The sequence below is a fragment of the Pantherophis guttatus genome, chromosome 1 (assembly GCF_059756535.1).
Source record: "Pantherophis guttatus breed Tessera chromosome 1, ASM5975653v1, whole genome shotgun sequence".
NCBI lineage: Eukaryota > Metazoa > Chordata > Lepidosauria > Squamata > Colubridae > Pantherophis > Pantherophis guttatus.
In genome coordinates this window covers 262,299,530-262,320,860 of record NC_142063.1, presented here as the reverse complement: position 1 = coordinate 262,320,860, position 21,331 = coordinate 262,299,530, and the positions used below count along the sequence as shown (strand labels likewise).

The following is a 21,331-nucleotide window of genomic DNA, read 5'->3' as shown; positions in this document are numbered from 1 at the left end:
AAATTAGACCCAGGTGCCTATAAATCAAGACATATCCAAGACAGAACCTGATTTTTTTCAAGTCGGAAAGCATCTTGAGATGTACTGCCATGCACCAGAGTTAAAAGATTTATTGAGAAGAATGTTAATGCTCTTTTATATTTTGAATTGTAATATTAGATTTCAGGTTCTAGTACCTTTAATGAATCTTCTTGAGTAGAAAAGTCTTCATAGATTGCTGAATGAAGTTCTGGAGCATTTAGCAAGAGTTCAGCATCAGCTATAACCAGCAAAATCTTGTTAATTTCAACCAGGTATTCTGCAGGGAATGGAGATTCCTTGGTCATTGATGACTGAGACCCTTGAATCCTTTGTGGAGTTGCCTAAAGCAAAATAAACTTCAGTTAACTAATTCTTTAAAACTAACCTCTTTATAAAAATACAAGAAAGGTTCATTTATTTCATTTTCATTATATTCTAACCTTAAGATTTAATGCTATTTTAATTAAATAATTCTTCAGATGATGCTATATTATAATTACAAGGAAGTACTTCCCCTGTGACTAAATCAGGTGTTTCATGAATTAATTCCTCTTATCCTTTTGCTTAACTGTCAACTATATGACACATAAATTACTACAGAAGCAAGTATATAATATGGTAAAACAATATCCTAATCAAACAATGATATCCTTTTCTAGTTAAGTAGTTCCAGTTGCATCAAAAAAGGAAAGGATTATCTCTGCCTACACACGCTTTATTCTCCTGAAATGTATATATCCGCATTCTGATAATCTTTAGTTAATTCAAAAATATACACTTCAAGATCTATTGCAACATTGCTTACACCCAAAGGTTTCTTTCTTTAACCAGATACCCAGACCACAATTTCCAGTTCACAAAGTGGCTTTTCATAATAGTACGTAGTTGTAGAACAAGGACCCACTAGTATATTCTCACTTGTAACTCCATCCAGAGTATATGAACCAACTACGCACTGCATATTTATGAGGAAGATAACCTCATAAAGCTTATTATTTAGATCCTAAAAGAACACTGTACATTTGGAAATACTGCTACTGAAATCAGTGGATTTGCTTAAATGATTTAGTCTAATAAATTGGTATAAAAATTAAACTAAATATAATTCATAAATATTCTCATCAGTATCAAATAAATGAGGGTCCAGTCTCATTTAAATACGTAACAATATGACTGCATAAGGAAAACCAAAACAACATTTACCAAATACCTTAATATGTCTTGCATTTCATTTCATTTTATTAAAATATTACATTTTCATAATGAAGCTAATGAAAACACACTGATTGATTTATTTTTGGTATGCATTGTTCAAAGCATACCATGCTTTGCATGCAATTCCAAATATCAATCCTGCCCCTGCCTGAAAGCCTGTAGAAAATGTAGAAAGTTTTGATTGATCAGCAATAGCAAAAAAAAGTAGCACTTCTGAGATCAACAGTTTTATTTAAGGCTTAAGCTTATGCCAAGGAACTCCATCTGCATAACTATCCTGTCTTCCCATCGCCTCCCCATTCCAAGGTACTTAAATAACACATCAGTCAAGCTACTTCATACTTCTGACAGATGAAATGAGTTGCGGTTCATTAAAGCTTATGCCTTAAATAAAATTGTTAGTTCAAAAGCTGCTACCAGACTCTGCCCAAGTTTTGGCTAACAAATGTTAGTTTAGTTTTTATTTCCATTTTATATCAATTTTGCACTTTTGATTGTTTCCAAGGGGATACATACATAATGAAAACATTGCCATCCTCTGTCTATGGAGATTCTCAGCCATCCAGGTCATGGTTGTTTCAAAGATGCTTTTTTTCAAGAGGCAACTGGATTTTCTTGTTTTACTTTGAAGATGTTTCACTTCTCATCCAAGAAGCTTCTTCAGCTCAGAATTCAGAGCCGAAGAAGCTTTTTGGATGAGAAGCAAAATGTCTTCAAAGAAAAACAAGGAAGTCTAGTTTGTCACTTGAAAAAAAGTACCTTTGAGATTGTCACCCTGTTTCTAGGCCACTTCAATGATACTTGAAAATAAGCAAATCACATACCACTGTCACCAACACTGTGATTCACCAGTGGTCTATCCAGTCAATCAATTCTTTGGTTATCAGAACAGACTGGAGATGTAATATTATGGGGTTCCTATGCCATAGCTACTAACAAAAGGATTAGATAATAAATGATGCACTTTGAAAGATGGCTCCTGCAGCATGGCATGGCCCTATCTCCTTACAGCCATGATGGCGAACCTATTTCACACATGCCAGAGGTGGCACGCAGTGCCCTCTCTGATGGCACACGAGCCGTCGCCCCAGTTCAGCTCCGCTGCGCATGCGTGTGTGCCTCCCGCCGGTCAGCTGGTCTTTGGATCTCTGTCGCACACGCACAGGGGTGGGGTGCATGCAGGGGGCAGCGCGCACATGCACAGAGATGGGGTGCTTGTGTGGGGGCCACGCCTGCATTGCATTTTGGGGGTTCGGGCACACACCCCTGGCATCCAAATAATATATGCTAATCTTTATGGCTTCTAAGGGCATCTGGCTAATTACTGTGGGAAATATAACATTGGAGATGACAGCTCTTAGCATGATCCCACAAGGTCATTCATTCAACAAGACACAGAGTTACTGCTTCTATTAATTAACATTGCATCCTACCTTTCCTGCAAGGAGTTCACATTAGCTAGAAGTGGTTGCTAGATAAAATACAGGCAATATACTAAATAAAAAAATCCTCAATTGGCACATTTCTAAAACGTGGTCAGTCAAAATCCTGACACACAAAAAGTGATTTATTTGTTTTCTGAATTATACTGTTGGAGTCCATTCCAGAATGAAGGTCATTAAGCTCCCAGTAGCAAAGTCTTAGACAGTTGCAATATTGATCAATTGTTTGGCACAATGTAGGTGGCAAACAGGGAAGATTAATGAGAAACTCAAACCCCTGGTCAAGGTTCAATTCAAAATGTAAGGGAAAAACTATAATTGATTAGATCCCTTGAAATAAAATGCCTTTGAAACAGAAAGGAAAGTTTGGGTAATCAACAGTAAGTGGGGGAGGGGGCATGAGAGAGAAAGTGTGAACTCCAACTAGGCAATATCAAGATAAAAATTAAACTGTAGGGTGGGTTCACATATACTTCAACTTAACAGATGAATTCTTTGCATTTCTGTAGGTGTAAAGAACATTCCCTGGTCTTCATGGAAATGGAAATCAGAACAGTGTTTGGGCCTTATCTGATTCATTATTTTTGTACTTGTAACTATTGAATAGCAAAGTATATGCAATGCCCCCTTCGTGTAATTGATCTTCAAATCAACAAAGAATCTCTTACCCTTCCATTAAGCAATTCTTAGCAATCCTAAGAAAGGAGGGTTTAATAATACTGCTGTTGCCCTAAAGGACCTGTGGAGTGATGCTCTCTGCCAAAAAAAAGTTGTCAGAGGCCAGATAAAAGTGGATAGTTCTTGGAAGAATTGTTCTTTTTTTTCTGTACACCAAGAAATACTACATCTCAATATACAGACCCCTTTATTCCCATCCCATAAACACCCATTATGCAAATCCCTCAAGACCAATTATTTTTTTGACCATACTTGAGGATCACAGCTTACATTATGTGGGAGTTTGTTATAGAGTTTTCTAGGATTTTATTATGACTGGTGGGCCATGTGTACAGCAACACTAACACTGAAGGAAGAAACATTCAGTATATGATCAGTAGATCAAAATCACCTCTTCCCAAGCTCCTATTAGCCTCATGGAAAGAAAAGGCATATAGTTACTACTGTCAAGCAGACCATTATTATTCTACATTACACAGAACTCATTTTGAGATTTGAACATTCCTTCATCTCATCCTCAATTGGTTTTAGATTTATAAGTTATAAGAAGAGTCATAAAGAGATTGATTAATTTAATTATGAAGCTCCATAACCAGTAATGCAAAAGGATTTGACAGATTGCCTAATACACAAGCTTGTCCAAAAAATTACTTACTGCTCCACAAGTCTCATTATATAAATAAACGTAAAACAAATCCTATGGCAAACTAAAAATCTGAAAAAAGTGGGTCCATTAGAAACAGAAAATGAAAAGTCATTGTATATAGGTTTGAATTATTGAAAGAGTTTCTTAAATTAGCTATCAACATCCTCAGTAGGCAGGAATTTCTGTCCTAAATCACTAGTAAAATCAATCATATTTTCAAAAATATCTGACTCATTGGTATAAAATCCAAACAAAAAATAGTACAGGTAGTCCTTGACTTCTGACTACAATTGAGCCCAAAATTTTTGTTGCTAAACAAGACATTTGTTTGTTAAGTGAGTTTTGCCCAATTTTACAACTTTTCTTGCCACAGTTGTTAAATGAATCATTGTTTAAATTAATAACATGGTTAAGTGTAATATTATGTATTGATAGCTTTTTCCCATTTTTGAATCTAATATGCCTAATAAACATAATTCTGGTTTCAATTCTATTTTATGTTCCGTAATTTCTTCCAGCCATTCCTTAATTTTGAGCCAATATTTCCTGGCATTGGGACATGTCCATCACATATGGTAAAATGTTCCAGATTTACGTCTACATCTCCATCACTCAGGGGATAGGTTTGGTCAATCTCGTTGGGGGTAAATGCCATCAGTAGAACATTTTATACAGATTCTCCTTATAGGCTACAGCCATTGTAAGCTTATAATTTATTTCCCACAATATTACACATCCAACCGCGGCCAGGATCGCTTTTGCGCAAAACTGGAAACAAATAAATACCCCCTCAGAGGAAATGGTAATTAGGAAGATACTGGAATGCACTGAAATGGATAGAATGACCATGGAGTTACGAAAGAGAAGAATCAGATTATTATAAAACTTGGAGTAGATTGTACAAGTGGCTAGAGAATAGAAGCCAAAACAAGAAAATAAAAGTTTTAAAATCATTGATTATAAGATAAAGATATATGTATAATCAGAATGTATTATATCATTATAACATAATTATTATATTATTACTAGAAGTATTAAAAATCTATGAGAAGGCAAATATTGAATAGTGAATTACAAAAGCAGAATATACACGCTGATACGACAAGCTGTAAAATTGTATTATACTGTTGTGTTGTTTGGTTTTTTTCTTTTTATTTGTTTGTATTTGTTATGTGTGGTTTTTAAAAAACATGGTTGTTAAATGAATCTGACTTCCCCATTGACTTTGCTTGTCAGAAGATCATAAAAGGGGATCACATGATCCCGGGACACTACAACTGTCATAAATATGAGTCAGTTGCCCAGCATCTGAATTTTGATCACACAACCATGGGAATGCTACAAGGGTTGTAAGCGTGAAAAACCGTGACATTGGTCTTCAAATGGTCACTAAATAAACTGTTGTAAATCAAGGATTACCTGTAGAAATAGTGTGCCTTTTCAGGAATTAATTAGAACTAAGGTTTGGAAAGTCTCTCAATTAACCAAGACCCTAGCCAAAAGTTACCTCTTTTCTCACTGAATTTTATACCAATGAGTCAGATATATTTGAAAAATATTTTTTAAAAAAAAATTTTTTTTTTTATTTGATTTATATGCCGCCCTTCTCCGAAGACTCAGGGCGGCTTACAATGTGCTCACCAATAGCCTTCATCCTTTTGTATATTTATACAAAGTCAGCTTATTGCCCCCACAAACTGGGTCCTCATTTCACCTACCTTAGAAAGGATGGAAGGCTGAATCAACCTTGAGCCTTGGCGAGATTCGAACCCTGCAGTAATTGCAGGCAGCTGGTCTTAATAACCAGCTTAATAACAGGGTGCCTTAAACCCCTGTACTACCAAGGCTCTTATTGATTGTAATAGGGATTTAAAAGAGCGATTCTTACCTACTGAAAGGATGCTGATAGCCAATTTAATAAGCTCTTTTAATAATTCAAATATACATACACTGACTTTTCATTTTCTGTGGTTATAATCAGTTGGGAGTATTCTTTGAATATATGAAGAATAAGGGTGAACATTTGACCAAATTAATTGAAGTTATGGGAATCAGTGGCTATGAGCTTTGATGGCAGCGGGAGTGCCTCTGAAGGTCATTTGTAAGGGATTAGTAAACTTCCTTATAGGATTTATTGATCACTGGGAGAAGAGGTCAAGTGTCCAATCTAGTGTGGCACTTCCTAGGTTCTTACATTCTTATGTTTAGTTAAAGATGAGCGTTTAGAAAATATTCATAATCTACTCTTGCTTCATATTATATGCCAATGTATTTCATATTCACGAGGGACACAAAATCCATGTAATTAGTTCAAGAATTGTTCAATTAGACAGTGATTCTGAGGTCACTGTAATGTGTTCCTATGACTTCTGAGCCCAATTTAAAGTATTAGTTATTACTTATAAGCTGTACAGCATAGTACCAGGTTGTATCAGTCACAGTTTTGATTTGCATAGTTAACACTATCCCTAACCCTAACCCTTCCTGGATTCATCCTGGAAAGGCTGCTAAAAGTCACCTCATAAATTCAAGGTACACGAGATTTGAAGAAGACAAGCGGTGGAATAAGTTTGAATTAGTTCCCCAGAATAAATGAATTACTCAGGGGGGGAACAGTATGACCTTTAACAGAGTTAAAATCATTAGTCTTGAACAAATTATTACATTTCGAGCAACACAAACCAAGTGATTCTTATGCAACCTAAAAATGATAGAGTTCAACAGTCATAACTACCCAGCAGCTTATTAAAAAAATAAGTTGAGTTCAACCTATGTGGAAGCACAAGTTTGGAAACACTGGGATGGACCACAGGTATTATTAAGAACAACAGTACTGAAATATTACATAAATGAGTGGTTTATATTAAAAATAATTTACCTTTGTTTTCTCTATCTCTTCTGCTTCTTGAAGTCCAGAAAGACTTGCATCTGTTTCACTAAACCACTGCAAGTGACTCTCTGCTTCCATTTCATATGGAGTAAATGAAGGTGAAAGTTCTAACACCTGCCTCCTTTGTAATGACCGAAGCTCCTACAACCCAAAAAGAAAGGTTATAAAATTAATAATTAAGGTTCTAAGATGGGGATGGGGAACCAAGGGCCTTTCATGACTTGTGGACTTCAACTTCCAAAATTCCTGAGTCAGCCATGCTGGCTCAGGAATTCTGGAGTTGAAGTCCGCAAGTCACAAAAGGCCCATAGTTCCCCACCTCTGGCCTAAGAGAAGAACCTTTTCTGTCCTAGTCCCTGCCCTTTGGAACATCTTGCCACCAAAGGTGAGATCTGCCCCCCAGCCTTCTGTTGTGGTCCGCTAGCAGCCTGCGGAGCTGGCAGTGGAGTCGGACAGTGAGGAGGCTGGGAAGGAACATGGGCCAGTCCTGGAGTCTGGGGAAGGCTCGGATGAGGGCTCTGCGTTGGAGGCAGAGATGGGGCCAGGGCTATCTAAGAGTTATGCACGGACTCCGGAGCCTCCAGCGTCGGACATCAGAGAGGCAGAGGAACAGGAGAAGCCTGTTCCTAGTGCACGCATGCGCAGAGCTGCCAGAAGGCAAGAACAGTTAAAACAAAAGGGATGACTCAGGAGTAAGACCTGGAGATGATTGGCCCCTCCCATAAGGCTTAAAAGAGGAACAAAGGCACGTGGGCCCTTTGTAGGAAAGCAACGTTGTTAATTCTGTTACCAGTCGGCATCTCTGTTTGATTCTGGACTCTGTGTGGCTTTGCCAAGTAGGTCTTTGGCAGCGTGTCAAGGGAGATAAAGGTTGCTGATTATCCTGAAGGACTTCTCCTGAAGGACTTTTTGCAACTAATTGGGACTCAGCTGAACGTAATTCACAGCTGTTGCAATGAAAGAGGTTTTTTGGACTACTCATGTGTTTTAATGACTCAGGAAGCTGAGGTTACAACACCTTCTGCCTTTTGGAAGGGCCTTGAGACCTGGATCTATCTGCTGGTTGATTTGAGGCCCCAATGGAGAGGCTCCAGTTTGGAGATGGTTGGTGCAGTGACATAGAAGACACTATTTTCATTTTCCTCAAATCTTTTGTTTTTTGTCTATATTTAATACTTGCAATTTTTAAGTCATATTTAAAATTCTTCTTATATTTATATTTTTACTGCATTATAAGCTGCCGGAGTCACATAGATAGTGAGATGGATAGCATATAAATTTAATACTGGTAGCCCTCGTCTTACAACAGTTCGTTTAGTGACTGTTTGAAGTTACCATGGCACTGAAAAAAAGCGACCTATTACCATTTTTCACACTCATGACCACTGCAGCATCCCCACAGTCATGTGATCAATATTCAGACACTTGGCAATTGGTTCATATTTATGACGTTTGCAATGTCTCGCGGTCATATGATCCCCTTTTGCTACCCACTGACAAGCAAAGTCAATGGAAAAGCCGGATTGACTTAAGAAGGCTGCTACTAATTTAACAACTGCAGTGATTCATTTAACAAATGTGGCAAGAAAATGGGGCAAAAGTCAGTTCACAAATTTCTCGCTTAGCAACATAAATTTCGGGCTCAATTATACTCATACGTCAGGGACTACTTGTAATTAAATAATGATAGTAGAGAGGAACAGGCAAAATGGTGGATTCTATATGTCTCACAGACAAGAGTGAAATTTTTCAGGTATGTATAAGGCTTCTGAGGGAAGAAAGAAGAAGTCACGTCTAAAACATTATAGATCTACTGCACAGCAAGGCTACTTTCACTGACCTTTGCGCTGCTTTGCTTGGTCTGAAGAAGGAGGAGCTGCAAGCGAATTTTTTCTCTCCGGTTATCTTCCATGAGCTGCTGTAACAAATGTTCACCTTTTTGCAGAACTTCCTCAATTTGAGCTCTTTCTTCATCCAGCTACAATTTTAGAAAGAAGGACATGTTTTCAGGAGTACTTGGGGCAACCAGCTTTTGTTACTCCCAAAGAGTAAGGCTGTACAGAGAAACATGTATAGGATGGTTGTGCATGCATAAAAACTATTCAGGAAAAGTGCTGCACAGCATCTTTCTGCTATTCATTCAAGGAACCAAGCACATAGTTGAAAATAGAAATAGGCATCAATCCCATAAAGAAATCACACCTTTCTTTGGGTTGGCACAAATAACAGAGAGGTGTTCTGTTGCATGAGTTTGGAAGTACTTCCTCAGAATCCTTTTTGAAGAATGCAGAACTCTAATTATAATAGTTTTATCCTCCCCAAAGAATCAGAGAATTCATATTTTGCTGTAAATTCATTAGGACGTCAATTGTAATTACTGACTTTGCAACATGTAATTGTGTGACAATGCAAAACAGTCTTCAACGAAGATACCAAATATTAAAATAATAATCCAAAATCAATGTTCTGTATGTATATTTATATCTCCTCACTTGTCCAACAAACATCCTGTCATCTGCATCTCTATAACTGTCTGGTTTGGTTCTGCAACCCAACAAGACAGACACAGACTTCAGAGGATAATTAGAACTGCAGAAAAAACAATTACTACCAACCTGCCTTCCATTGAGGACCTGTATACTGCACGAGTCAAAAAGAGGGCTGTGAAAATATTGACAGACCCCTCGCATCTTGGAAATAAATTATTTCAACTCCTACCCTCAAAACAACCTATAGAGCACTGCACACCAAAACAACTAGACACAAGAACAGTTTTTTCCCGAACACCATCACTCTGCTAAACAAATAATTCCCTCAACACTGTCAAACTATTCAGTAAGTCTGCATTACTATTAGTCTTCTCATAGTTCCTATCACTCATCTCCTCCTACTTATGACTGCATGATTGTAACTTTGTTGCTTGTATCCTTGCGATTTATATTGATTGTTTCTTAGTATGGTTTGATTGCTTATTTGTACCCTATGACTATCATTAAGATTATCATTATGATTCTTGACGAATGTATCTTGTCTTTTGGAGTGTATACACCAGACAAATTCCTTGTGTGTCCAATCACACTTGGCCAATAAAGAATTCTATTCTATTCTATTCTATTCTATTCTATTCTATTCTATTCTATTCTATTCTATTCTATTTCTTGCAGAAGTAAGCCGGGGCTGTGATACAGCAACTCTTGCCCATTCTAGCAATGTCCAGGAGGAACAACAGCAGCTGGGGGAAATCACAGTTGAACATCTCCTACACTGTGTATGCTTCCAGTATAATACAGGTAGTCCTCAACTTATGACCATGATTGAGCCAAAAATTTCTGTTGTTAAGTGAGACATTTGTTAAGTGAGTTTTGCCCCATTTTACCACCTTTCTTGCCAGTTGTTAAGTGAATCACTGCAGACATTAAAAACATGATTGTTAAGTGAATCTGGCTTCCCCATTGACTTTGCTTGTCAGAAGGCCATAAAAGGTGATCACATGACCCCAGGACATTGCAATCGTCATAAATATGAACCTGTTGCCAAGCATCTAAATGTTGATCACATGACAGTGGGGATACCGCAATGGTCATAAGTGTGAAAAATGGTCATAAGTCACTTTTTTAAGTTGCTGTTGTAAAGTTGAACGGTCACTAAAGGATTTGTTGTAAGTTGAGGACTACCTGTAGATGTAGCACAGAAAGGAGACACATTGCAAATTTTGCCAAGGACTTTGAATGACGAGAAAGTGTTTGAAAAAGGATGAGCTTCCAAATGCATGATTTCAAGTGTGACACAACTATACATTTTATCATAATCAAACAAGACAAATCCCTTGCACATGTAGAACTGAATGTATAAAATCATCAGGAAGACCGCAATGGTGAAACAGCTGATACAAGCAAGATCAATATTTATTGTATGCAGCAAGTGAATTACAATGTCATCAATAGACCTCTAGGTCACAGGATTCTAGATTTTAAAAAATCATGCCTGGGAATTAAAAGAAAGGGGAGGGGGAGAAAGAAAGAAAAGTCAAGGATGCGTAAGATAATTTTGTTTTAACATGAAGTTCTCCAACCTTTTCATCATCTTCTTTTGATTCCATGTGCTTTTCCACTATGTTCAGCATTTCCTTTATCTCACATTCAAATTTATCAAGGTCTTTAGAAGCCACTTCCATTCCACAGAGCTCCTGCTTAGCAAACCTTTTATGAGCGTCCTGACTGAACAGCATCTGGCACACACAAAAATAGCAAGCACCCTGATCAATAGTCAATGTATTTGTGTACATTTCACATAACTGCAACAGTATAGTTGTAAATGAGCAAATAACCTTGTACAATTTCTCATTCCCAAAACTGACACTAAGAAATTATCTTTTGCAGATAGCTTGTAGGTTAGCTAGTGCAGAAACAGAATTACATGTAAAATAAAATGATGTGCCAAAACCCAGAGAATATATTAGTTTTATGTGCTTTTGATGACTAAGAAGAGAAAAAGAGAAAGTTTTGGAGTAGCATGTCATTTTAACGTTTTAAAAATAAAATAATTATGTTCCTTCTTTTTCATGTTTAAAAAGTATTGGTGAAGTAGTACTGCTGTCCCACTCAAAGTGGGGCAGAATTAATACAAGTAGTCCTTATTTATCAACTGCTTCATACAATTCAGAGTTACAAGAGTTTTGAAAAAAGTAACTAGTGTCCAACTCTCGCATTTATGGCTTTCACAGGTCCATAAAGCAAAGGAAAGCTGAAGTATTGTGCTGTTTCATTTAGAGATTGCTTTGCCGAATCACAAAACTAGCTCGCCCCAAATGCAGTTGCTAAACAAGGACTATTTATATATTTTTGTCCTTGTGCAACCATCTGCAACAGGAGATAATCTCCTAAATAATGCAAAAATGCAATGAAATATTAGAAAGTAGTTCTCTTTGACAAAAAACAGTGCCGTACATTAGAGAAGTAAAAAATCAGCAATATAAATGTAAAAATAGGCCAGTAGATATGCTTTGGGACCGGGAAGACTTCTGTACTCACCTTGGCACTTCTGATGTGCTGTGACACTTTTTCAAAGTTCCTATTCAGTTCAGTCAATTTGGGTTCTACAAGCTCATGACATGATACGCCACGACCGCTCATCAGCATAACAGCTTGGTCACGCACATTATCAACTCTGAGACTAACAGCATCCAATTCTGATGTTAGGCGCTGTGAATGGGGGGAAAAATAGGATTATTGTTTAGATCACAGTAGGATTAAAAAAGGAAGGAAGGGAAACAAGACAGAAATCAAAATCAGAACCTGGCAGACTTTCATTTGGATCCAAAATATACTATTACTGTCTAAGCCATGCCAGTAAAAGTTCAATTTTGCTACCTTCACTGTCTCTTCTTTCTTGTTGGCAGGCTTTTTCTCAATCTCATCCAACAGAGCTTCAGCTTGATACAGCCAAGTGCTTATGTGGGCAACATTCTCATCAAAAATCTCCAGTTGACTTTGGTGGTTCTGTAAAGGAAAGACAAAGATAAATCAATGAAAATGTACCTTAAATGTCAATAAAATTTGATTATTTTAATAGAAAACATTCACAGTGGTCAGTCAATGGCACTTTCATTTGGCTTTTCAGCTCCTTTAGTGCCAAGACTAAGAATAATTTGGTATTTATTTGTTATAATTTTAGTGACTAGATTTATAGCTTATTTTTTCTCCCAAAGCTCAAGATGGCATATTATACACTGTATTCCTTTCAGATAATTTTTTTACAACAAAAGTTCCAACACTGCACACACATGTGTGAGCGCGCACATAGATATAGATAGGAATACGGATATGGATATGGATATGGATATAGAGAGATAGAGATTAGATAGAGATTATATAGAGAGATAGAGATTATATAGAGATTTGGATTAGATATATAGATTTAGATATAGATAGATGGACAGGACAGAGAGGGAGAGGGAGGGAGGGGAGGGGAAGGGATTGTGGCGACATCTCACATTTCGGGCACTTGGTAACCAGTTTGCATTTACAGCTATTTGTAGTATCCTGCATTATCCTGTAGTATCTTGATTGCAAATTTCTATATTTTTTGCCAGTTTCCAGCATTTACCTCCAGTTTCTGGCAAAAATGCCTACTGAAAGAATGGATTCACTTAACTGCTGCTTTTACTTAGCAACTGCTACAAAAAAAGTTGTAAAATTGGGCACAGTCACTTGGTGACTCTTGACGATTGCCACAACTTACTACCATAATTCCAGGCTCAATTGTGGTCATAAGGCTAAGGGCTATCTATAAGATAACAGCAATGAAGTGAGAGGCACATTCAGAGTTGCAGGACAGATGACAGTCCTTCAAGGTAGAACAAACCTGAACATCTAACTCATGAATACTAAAAATACTTTGACTATAGGGTTACAGTAATAAAATCTTGCTTCCCTGAATGTTCCTCTCTTCTCCCTGCCCCTGAACTATGGACGGTCAAGTCTGAAACACTTTCTCAAATTCCCTTCCAGCTCTTATTTGACCATTGCCCTGGCTGCAAATCCTCCTCTTCAAGATTATTCTCAGAGCCTATTACATCCATTTTTGTTTTTTAAATTTTGTAAAAGCAATGAATAGCGATTGCACAGATAATAGCTACAGTTTATTTAAATAAACTTCAAAGAATATTTCAATGAGTCCTCTTATGTAATAATTACTTTTAAAGTATTTATTCTTGGGCTAAAGTTTCAAAGATACTTGGGCATGAAGTAAGAAGCAAATCTATCAAATTGTTCAATATATTTTACTATTTCTGGAAAAGCTGTCAAGCTCTTCATCATCTGATACAATTTTCCATTTAATAGGTCAGCCTTCCCCAACTAAATACTCTCTAGAATATAGAATAGAATAACAGAGTTGGAGGTCTTCTAGTCCAACCCTCTGCTTAGGCAGGAAACCCTACACCACTTCAGACAAATGGTTATCCAACATCTTCTTAAAAACTTCCACTGTTGGAGCATTCACAACTTCTGGAGGCAAGTTGTTCCACTGATTAATTGCTCTAACTAGAGATATCATCCTATCTGGCCTGGCCATGGGACATTCAAATTTAACATATCTTGGAGGCATTCAATTGAATAAGGCTGTTCTCTCCTTATAGGAAACTTGACATCTGTAAACATTGCCTACTTCAAAGGTAATAAGACCACCATCAATGCATATGCCATACAGATAACGAAGCCATACAGATAACGAATTCGACAAATGTCAAAATTTGCCATTTGCGGTTTCAGTTTACCAGAAGTGTATTGCACCAATCTTCGGTCCAGGTTCGGACTCTACTCCATCCAGCATTAAGAACACAGAGTTTTTCCTCCAGAAAAGTTTCACTTCCATCCACTAAGGCCTGCAGTGCAGCACTGCTTTCTGTTACATTGTTCAAATCTACTTTCTTCCTCTCCAATTCTCTCAGCACATTCTGGAAGGCAACATTAACAGAACAGAATAAAATTTCTCAAGGTGACAGAAACAAAAATTTTATTATTGGTTTAATTTCTATCTTGATCAGTTTTCCCAATGATTGACATATCATTGCAATGATATATATGATACCGAAAGGAATTCAATTATATGATATGATATATGATATCTAAAGGAATCCATACCGGTATATATGATATGATATATGATACCTAAAGGATTCCAAAGCAAGGGATCTTCTAAAATTCAAAGTATCTTAGTAGTCACAGAATAGAAAATTTTCAAAGAAATGGTAGCTTCAGTAACTGGTAAGGTTATGTTTTAAATGTTCTATTCTTTCTTTTAATTACATTCTGTAACTGATTTTGCAAAATCTATTATGACATGTCAAATCGATGCAAATTGCAGTTTTATGCAATCTATTATGCAAAGTACTTTCATTTCACAAAACATCTTTTGCAAATTTGGGGAACTACATATATTTCAAGGGGAAACATTAAGATTGCTTTTGGGGGAATATATTTTTCATAAATATACTTTATATATAAATATTATATATATATTATATATACTATACAAGTATTATATATATTATACACGACCCCTCACATCCTGGACATAAACTGTTTCAACTCCTACCCTTAAAGCGACGCTATAGAGCACTGCACACCAGAACAACTAGACACAAGAACAGTTTTTTCCCAAATGCTATCACTCTGCTAAACAAATAATTCCCTCAACACTGTCAAACTATTTACTAAGTCTGCACTACTATTAAATTTCTCATCGTTCCCATCACCCATCTTCTTCCACTTATGGCTGTATCACTGTAACTTTGTTGCTTGTATCCTTATGATTTATATTGACTTGTTTCCCAATATGATTTAATTGCTTATTTGTACCCTATGACTATCATTAAGTGTTGTACCTTATGATTCTTGATGGGAATCAAATCAAATTATGATTTGAAACTATCACCTTCCTGTAAACCAAGATCACACTACAGCCTAAACACTGTTTAGAAGACAAATGAAGTGTTCCACAGAATATAATTTCTGTCATATTTGAATAATATGGAGATGGTTTGTTGCTTAAGTTTCATATGAGGTTTCCAATGCCAATCCAAAACTAGGAAGAATTACACAAACCTCAAAAATGCTTAATAATATCAAATCTCCATTTAATTCTAGAGTTCTCTTCAGGAATCCCCAAGCTTTTTCTCTCATGCATATTTTTTATGGTAGGATATATGCTTTCCTTCATAATACAATTCACTTTATAGTGTAGGAATAACATGCAGAATGATTCCTACAATTTCCTATTTTAGTGGGAAGCCACTTGGTGCCCTTTTTCACTTTGGATTATACATCTAGTAATTCATGTGTGTTCTTTGTTCAGAATAAATAATACACAGAAATTATATTGTTTCGTTTTCAACATTAGTCCCAGGCGCACAAACCTCCTCCTAGCAGGCTAATGACATTTTGCATTCAATTAGTCAAAGAACTGACTAACCATGACATTTTTAAAATAGCAATCAATAATTAAAACAAGCAATTACATTCAAAAAGCCAACAGCTGCATTACATTAATAGAAAAAGAACTAAGTAGAGCACTGGATCTGTTAATTTTTTAATTCTGTTGGTGGAATTCAGCTGTTTGAAATAGTAAAATTTTAAAATGTTTACAAATGGCAAACAAATGAGTGAAGTCTCTCAAGTTGAGTTCAACATTTAGTGACCTTTTCTAAAATATTAATATAATAAATGCACATGAGCAGCGTGTATATTACAGAATTGCTTTCTTTAAAAGGAATCCATAGGCATACAATACAATAGGATAAGAAAAAATGCCCCTACAACAGCAAAGAAGAGGAAAGGAGGCTAAATTTCTTGAAGGGAGTCTGGAATTCCTTGCAGACTCAACATGAGATGTTCGGATGCAATATAGAATATGCTTCCAAATAGATTCCTCCATAAAACAAGGAATGAATGCACTTCACCTGCTGGATTCAAATATTTAAGCTAGGCTCCAAGTTAAAAAGGTTGATTTCTGTTCCAAAGTGAAACAGACAGTATATTTTTGTTCAACTATAAGAACTATACCCTTTTATTTTTGTCACCTCTCCGGGGTGGCTTGGCCCCTGGGGGCCTCCTGGCAGATAGAATTCGGAACTATAACAAGAAGTATCAAAATGAGATGCAAACTAAGAAGGCTAAGAACAGGCTGCTTACCTTAGCCCAAGCGATTTCAGTGTCCAGATCAGAAAGTGTACGTTCTGAAGTGGACTTATGCACCAGTTCAGCTTCTGTCACCTCTAACCATTTGGATAAGGAGAGGGAGACTTCATTGAATTTGCATGAGAGTTGCAATGCCTGTTCTAGATCTTGTTTCCCTTCTGTCACCTGTTGTTGTTTTTAAAAGCATATAAAAGAGTGAGCATCAAGAACAAAGAAAACTTATTCGATCAACATTATGTGTGGTCTCACAGTGAGCAAGTCCTTCCCAAGGACCTGGCATAGATAAACATTGCTGTTTAATGGTGTTAATGCTATCTTCATAGGATATGAGCTGCTCCAAATAAAACTGTTTTTTGCAATTGACTGATGGTAATTTTGTCAATACTAATGGTTTTCAAGCGGTGTTCCAGATTTTTGGAATTGCACTCAATGCACCTTTAAATTTAGTATTATTCCACAACCTCTATTTTGGCTATGTTTACTTGCCTCTAAAAAGTATTTGTCCTCATCAGTCAACTACATCTATGAAGGAAAATGGATAAGGAAAAGGCATTCAATGACAATTCTACAAGATAGATGGACTAATGAAGGAAAAGATGACCTGTCAAGAAACAACCTCTTAGATCATTTATTTTATTTTCCAGAAATATGTGTGTTGCTTTTTTTTTCTTTTTATGAAATCTCAAAACGGAGCAGAGTTACTCTAGATAAGACTAGTCTATATTTCTCATCAATCACAACTACTGATAATAGTATTGATGTGGAAATTTGCATATATTCATCTCCGATTTAAAACATTATAGATTCAGCTAATCGGGCTCACATAATATTTAATTAAATGCTTGAAATTCACCTCAAGTGGATTTTACACAGTGAAACAAAACTGTACTTATGAAAGACTAACCTGCGCTCCCAAATCATTATAAAGGAATTTCAGTGCTGTCAGTTGTTCATCCATGCTTTTGGGGTTGTCTGTCTGTTGTTTCTGTACAATCTGCCTTCCTGTTTTGATCACTGTCTCCACTTCGAGTTTTACTTCACTCAGGGTCTTATAGAGTTTCTAGAATCAAGACACCATATAATTTTATTATATTATATTAAAATATATTATACTACTTCAACTTTCTGGTTTAATTTTACTTTTCAATAACCATCAGAATTGAACCCCATTATCATCTTTATGCACACCAAATCCACACTCTGTGGTGCCCAGTTCTGATTCAAATTAGTCAATAACCCATTTTGAGCAATAGTTTCTGTTTAGAAAATAAATCACAAAAATGTCTCCAACATCATAGCAAATAGAAGTTACCATGAAGAATGAATGGGAGATCATATGGCAGCTTAGAACAAAAGAGAAGAAGAAAGAAGGAAAATAACACCCAAGTTCCCAGCATGTTCAAAGGCTGGTAATGATGTCTGAATACAGCCCAAGTGCAATGAAATAACTCCATGGTTTAAAAAAATACACTGCTTTGTTCACATTGCTAAGACTTTGCTCATTTTTTTTCTGACATAGACTGATCACACTTTAATGGAAGATTTTGTATTTGCAATACAGATATTTTAGATGACAGAATAGAAGAAGAACTCATCAAAGCTGCAGATGACACCAAGCTGGCAGGAGTAGCCAACAGCCCAGAAGATAGGATCAAGATCCAGATGGATCTCAACAGACTTGAACACTGGGTCCTATCTAACAAAATAAAATTCAAGGGAAAGAAAAGTAAGGTTTTACATTTAGACAAGAAAAACCAAACATACAGGTGCAAGTCAGGTGAAACCTGGCTCAATAACAGTAACTGTGAGAGGGATCTTGGAGTCCTAGTGGACAATCACTTGAATATGAGCCAGTAATATGCTACAGCCGTAAAAAAACAACAACAATGCAATCCTAGGCTGCATTAACAAAGGGATAGAATCAAGATTATGTGAAGTGGTAGTAATGCACTAAAAGGCCTTGATAAGACCACACTTGGAACACTGCATCCAATTTTGGTCACTGCAATATAAAAAAGACGTTGAGACTCTGGAAAGAGTACAGAGAAGAACAACAAAGATGATTAGGAAGCTGGAGGCCAAAACACTGTTGCAGGAATTGGATGTATCTAATCTAGTGAAAAGAAGGACTAGAAGCAACATGATATCAGTGTTCCAATTCTGTATTTGAGGAAATGCCACATAGAAGAAGGGGTCAACCTATTTTCCAAAGCACAAGAAGGCAAGACAAGAAGCAATTGATGGAAACTAACCAAGGAGAGAAGCAACCTAGAACTAAGGAGAAAGTTCCTGACAGCAAGAACAATAAACCAGTGGAACAGCTTGCCTTCAGAAGTTGTGGGTGCTCCATCACTGGAGCCTTTTAAAAAAAAAGACTGGACAGCCATTTGTCTGAAGTTGTATGCTTGAGTAGGGGATTGGACTAGAATACCTCCAAGATTATTTTCAACTCTATTATTCTATTATTCTGTTATTCTGTTATTCTGTTTCCAGACAAGTCTGGGGAAAAAAGCATTCCTAAAATCTTGGCTAAGTACACAATGAGCATGTTAGTCTTTTATATTGATGAGACTCTATATCAAATGTGTCACCAGGTGCTATTAAATTGGAGAATCAAGGCACAAAGTCTCTTCCTTTCATTCATGTTTTCTACCACTGCAGTGAATGTCAACTGTCAGGCTACTGGAAAGTTCACTACCATGGAGGCGGGGTGAAATCTACTTACCTTCCTTACTGGTTCGGAAGCGCATGTGCCGCGCAAGTGTCACATGCACACGCAGACCTTCTGCACATGCGCAAAACCTTATGTGCATGCACAGAAGGTAAAAAACACATTACTTCCTGATTAAAACCAGGAAGTAATGACACCCAGGTGGGTGGGCGGAGTTTTGCTCTGCCATCGCTACTGGATTGCTGAACCACCGGCCAAGATCGCTACCGGATCAGGCAATCTGGTCCGATCCGGGAGCATTTCACCCCTGCATGGAGGTAAAGAAGCAAACAAAGTTTCATAGAGAGAAATTAAGATAATTTAGTCATATCATTATATTACCATGCACTTATCAAAGTGAAACTGAATGATATCTGGATCAATATCCTTCACATCCAAGATATGGAGTTCAGCTTTTACACTATCCAGAACTCGTTTACAATCCAACATACGCTGCTCAAAATTGGCTGGTTTCTGGAACAGCTGATACTTCGTGGATACCTCCCGGAACTTTCTCTGTTTATGTAAGAAAGCAAAAATTTGACATATTTGCACACTTACAATGAAAAATCTTTCTACTAACTGTTCTTATTTATAATTTATATCTTACTCTTCTAGTTCAGCATTTCTCTCTTTTTTATATCACTGTGGATTTCCTCTTCTTGTAACCATATTTTCCTCTTCTCTAACTTACAAAATAATTGTTCTCTAAATCTGAGATCTTCTGTTTTCTACTTAAACATGACACAGCCAACTCTTCAAAAACAAGATAAAAAACCCCCCATCAAGCAGTTTTGTCCAAGCCTATGTTTGGGGACTTTCAAAGGTACAGTGTGTACTCTCTTTCCAAATTTTCTTCACTTCTGTCAGCCCCAAAGCACAAAAACAGGCATGGAATACCATGATCTAATCAGTTCTCCCTCTAGCTATCTAATCAGAGAATTCACAAAATGGGATTTAAGCACCATCTCGTGTCCTGAATTTATAATACTTCCCAGAATATAAAAAATCTTTTTGCTTGAATGGATTCCTCATCTCTAATTAGTATTGCCTTTTCTTCTTCTTCTTCTTCTACCTTTCAAAATCAATGCTATCAAGTTTGCCACTTAATTCTTCATCAACTCCAAACTCAACCCTTCTATCCTGGTTTCCATTTGCTGTGCTCCACTGAATATTTCTCACAAAACCAAACTGTTCACCCTATTGTGAAAATATAAATGCCTCCGTCTAGATTCCACTCTTCATAATCTCTTTTTTGAAACAACTGCTTTCCCTTTCCTTCTCTTTAGGGGATTTATTTGGCACCTCTACTCAGTTTTCTGTAGTCACTAAGGAGTGCTTCAGGTTAGCTAGCGAAATGCCATAATCTTAGTTTTATCTACTCTTCAAACATTTTCTCTATCTATTAGCAGTGCTAATATCCATCCTGTTCAACAGATATAGTGTAACAATTGTGTAACAATTGCCCAAGGATCTAAGAAAAGTGAATTATAGCATATTTCACACATAGGAACTTTCAGAAGCATGTAAAAGTATTATCCTACTTTTACAAATATATGCCTATGGAAGTCGAAAAAGGGAAAAGGCTGAAGAAAATGAAACTGAAAAAGAACAGAAATGACAAATAAATTAAACTTTATAGTATGTAGAATCGTGTATACTGCACGAGTCAAAAAAGAGGGCTGTGAAAATATTTACAGACCCCTCGCATCCTAGACATAAACTGTTTTAACTCCTACCCTCAAAATGACGCTATAGAGCACTGCACATCAGAACAACTAGACACAAGAACAGTTTTTTCCTGAACGCCATCACTCTGCTAAACAAATAATTCCCTCAACACTGTCAAAGTAGTTACTAAGTCTGCACTACTATTAATCTTCTCATCGTTCCCATCATCTATCTCCTTCCACTTATGACTGTATGACTGTAACTTTGTTGCTTGTATCCTTACGATTTATATTGATATTGTTTCCTGATTGCTTATTTGTACCCTATAACTATCATTAAGTGTTGTACTTTATGATTCTT

General features: G+C 36.7%; 1 protein-coding gene across 2 annotated transcripts in view; it reads right to left on the bottom strand.

The window, feature by feature from the left end:
- The window catches only part of UTRN (utrophin), a 370,975-nt gene that overhangs the window by 240,200 nt on the left and 109,444 nt on the right, over positions 1–21,331 (bottom strand). For both annotated transcript variants that reach the window (XM_060692261.2, XM_087882841.1), the window contains exons 32-41: positions 19,643–19,816; positions 17,495–17,650; positions 16,585–16,755; positions 14,169–14,348; positions 12,262–12,390; positions 11,923–12,093; positions 10,965–11,120; positions 8,733–8,870; positions 6,881–7,033; positions 177–362 (exon numbers count right to left, since the gene is read on the bottom strand). In XM_060692261.2, the coding sequence (XP_060548244.2) occupies positions 177–362; positions 6,881–7,033; positions 8,733–8,870; positions 10,965–11,120; positions 11,923–12,093; positions 12,262–12,390; positions 14,169–14,348; positions 16,585–16,755; positions 17,495–17,650; positions 19,643–19,816 (1,614 nt within the window). The remainder of the gene's footprint in view (positions 1–176; positions 363–6,880; positions 7,034–8,732; positions 8,871–10,964; positions 11,121–11,922; positions 12,094–12,261; positions 12,391–14,168; positions 14,349–16,584; positions 16,756–17,494; positions 17,651–19,642; positions 19,817–21,331) is intronic.